This window comes from Alosa pseudoharengus, unplaced genomic scaffold, assembly GCF_046254945.1.
Source record: "Alosa pseudoharengus isolate Yale_2024_CS ecotype anadromous, Long Island Sound unplaced genomic scaffold, YU_APseudo_1.1 YU_APseudo_1.1_scf_22, whole genome shotgun sequence".
Taxonomy (NCBI): domain Eukaryota; kingdom Metazoa; phylum Chordata; class Actinopteri; order Clupeiformes; family Clupeidae; genus Alosa; species Alosa pseudoharengus.
Window position 1 is genome coordinate 2,877,403 of NW_027468680.1, and position 2,500 is coordinate 2,879,902.

Below are 2,500 nucleotides of genomic sequence, written 5' to 3' on the forward strand. Positions count from 1 at the left end.
CGCACGCACGCACGCACGCACGCCACACACACACACACACACACACACACACACACACACACACACACACACACACACACACAGAGAGAAGGAGAGAGAGACTTAATTCACACACACACACAGATAATTAACTCACACACACAGATTTAACCTATCGCACAATGCACTCCAATATACACTCACCTGCTGGGGTGGGCAAACTTTTTGGCTCAAGGGTTCACTCATCTACACTATACTCATTCACACTAAACACATCCACTCTCTAGAGTACACTAAACACTAAACACATTCACTCTCTAGAGTTCACTCATCTACACTAAACACATCCACTCTCTAGAGTACACTAAACACTAAACACATACACTCTCTAGAGTTCACTCATCCACACTAAACACTAAACACATCCACTCTCTAGAGTTCACTCATCTACACTAAACACATCCACTCTCTCATCTACACTAAACACATACACTCTCTAGACTCTAGAGTTCACTCATCCACACTATAGAGTTCACTCATCCACACTAAACACTAAACACATCCACTCTCTAGAGTTCACTCATCCACACTAAACACTAAACACATCCACTCTCTAGAGTTCACTCATCTACACTAAACACATCCACTCTCTCATCTACACTAAACACATCCACTCTCTAGAGTTCACTCATCCACACTAAACACTAAACACATCCACTCTCTAGAGTTCACTCATCTACACTAAACACATCCACTCTCTCATCTACACTAAACACATCCACTCTCTAGAGTTCACTCATCCACACTAAACACATACAGTCTCTAGATTTCACTGATCCACACTATAGAGTTCACTCATCCACACTAAACACTAAACACATCCACTCTCTAGAGTTCACTCATCCACACTAAACACTAAACACATCCACTCTCTAGAGTTCACTCATCCACACTAAACGCATACAGTCTCTAGATTTCACTCATCCACACTATAGAGTTCACTCATCCACACTAAACACTAAACACATCCACTCTCTAGAGTTCACTCATCCACACTAAACACATACAGTCTCTAGAGTTCACTCATCCACACTATAGAGTTCACTCATCCACACTAAACACTAAACACATCCACTCTCTAGAGTTCACTCATCTACACTAAACACATCCACTCTCATCTACACTAAACACATCCACTCTCTAGAGTTCACTCATCCACACTAAACACATACACTCTCTAGAGTTCACTCATCCACACTATAGAGTTCACTCATCCACACTAAACACATACACTCTATAGAGTTCACTCATCTACACTAAACACATCCACACTAACCACTAAAACACACTAAACACTACACTAAACACATCTACACTATAGAGTAAAGTACACTCATCTACACTATAGAGTACACTCATCTACACTATAGAGTAGAGTACACTCATCTACACTATAGAGTAAAGTACACTCATCTACACTATAGAGTACACTCATCTACACTATAGAGTACACTCATTCACACTATAAAGTACACTTATTCACACTATAAAGTACACTCATCTACACTATAATACTCATCTTCCCAGTAGTATGCACTTACTATCAATCCTGCAGTTGAGATGCTAAAGAGCAAGCAGAGCAGGAAACACCACAGACTCCGCCTCCTAGGGTACCTCTGGCCAATCGAAGAGCTGCATGAACAGGAAAAGGAAATACCAAAATCCTAAAAACTAGAGCCCACTTTCCTCCAGCTGTTTGTGTTCTGCTTATGGAGAGATGAGGAGAGAGGAGGAGAGGAGGAATCAGGTTTCTAAGTATGCTACAAGGAATTTGGTCTCTACATTTATTCCATCCGTGAATTAGTGAACACACAGAGCACACAGTGAACACACAGTGAGGTGAAGCACACACTAACCCGGAGTAGTGAGCTGGCTTGCTACAGCGGCGCTCGGGGAGCAGTGAGGGGTTAGGTGCCTTAATGCTCAAGGGCACTTCAGCCGTGGATGTGGGCATGGGAGAGCAGTGCTCAACCACTTCCCCCGCCCACATTTTCAGAATGATGAAGCAGTTCAGATTAGAGGTAGTGGTAGATTAGAATGATGAAGCAGTTCAGATTAGAGGTAGTGGTAGATTAGAATGATGAAGCAGTTCAGATTAGAGGTGGTGGTAGATTAGAATGATGAAGCAGTTCAGATTAGAGGTAGTGGTAGATTAGAATGTTATCTAGCCCTACACACAGAATATAAATTAGCAGAATATCTCTCTACTGTCGGAGATAAAAACAGAAACTGACAATATAAGTGACCTTGTCATACCAATAAAGCATATTGAACTGAATTGAATTGAATTGATTTGATTTGATTTGAATTGATTTGAGAGAATGTGTGTAGAAGAATGACAGAGAAAGTGGGAGGGAGACAGAGAGAGAGAGCATGTGTGAAAGAGAATGTCTGAGAGAGACAGAGCATGTGTGAAAGAGAATGTCTGAGAGAGACAGAGCATGTGTGAAAGAGAATGTCT

General features: G+C 41.6%; 1 protein-coding gene across 1 annotated transcript in view; it reads right to left on the reverse strand.

The window, feature by feature from the left end:
- Positions 1–2,500, reverse strand: part of pip4p1a (phosphatidylinositol-4,5-bisphosphate 4-phosphatase 1a) — a 16,092-nt gene that overhangs the window by 217 nt on the left and 13,375 nt on the right. Inside the window, 1 exon segment of the mRNA XM_076300243.1 lies at positions 1,581–1,671. Within this exon segment, the coding sequence (XP_076156358.1) occupies positions 1,581–1,671 (91 nt within the window).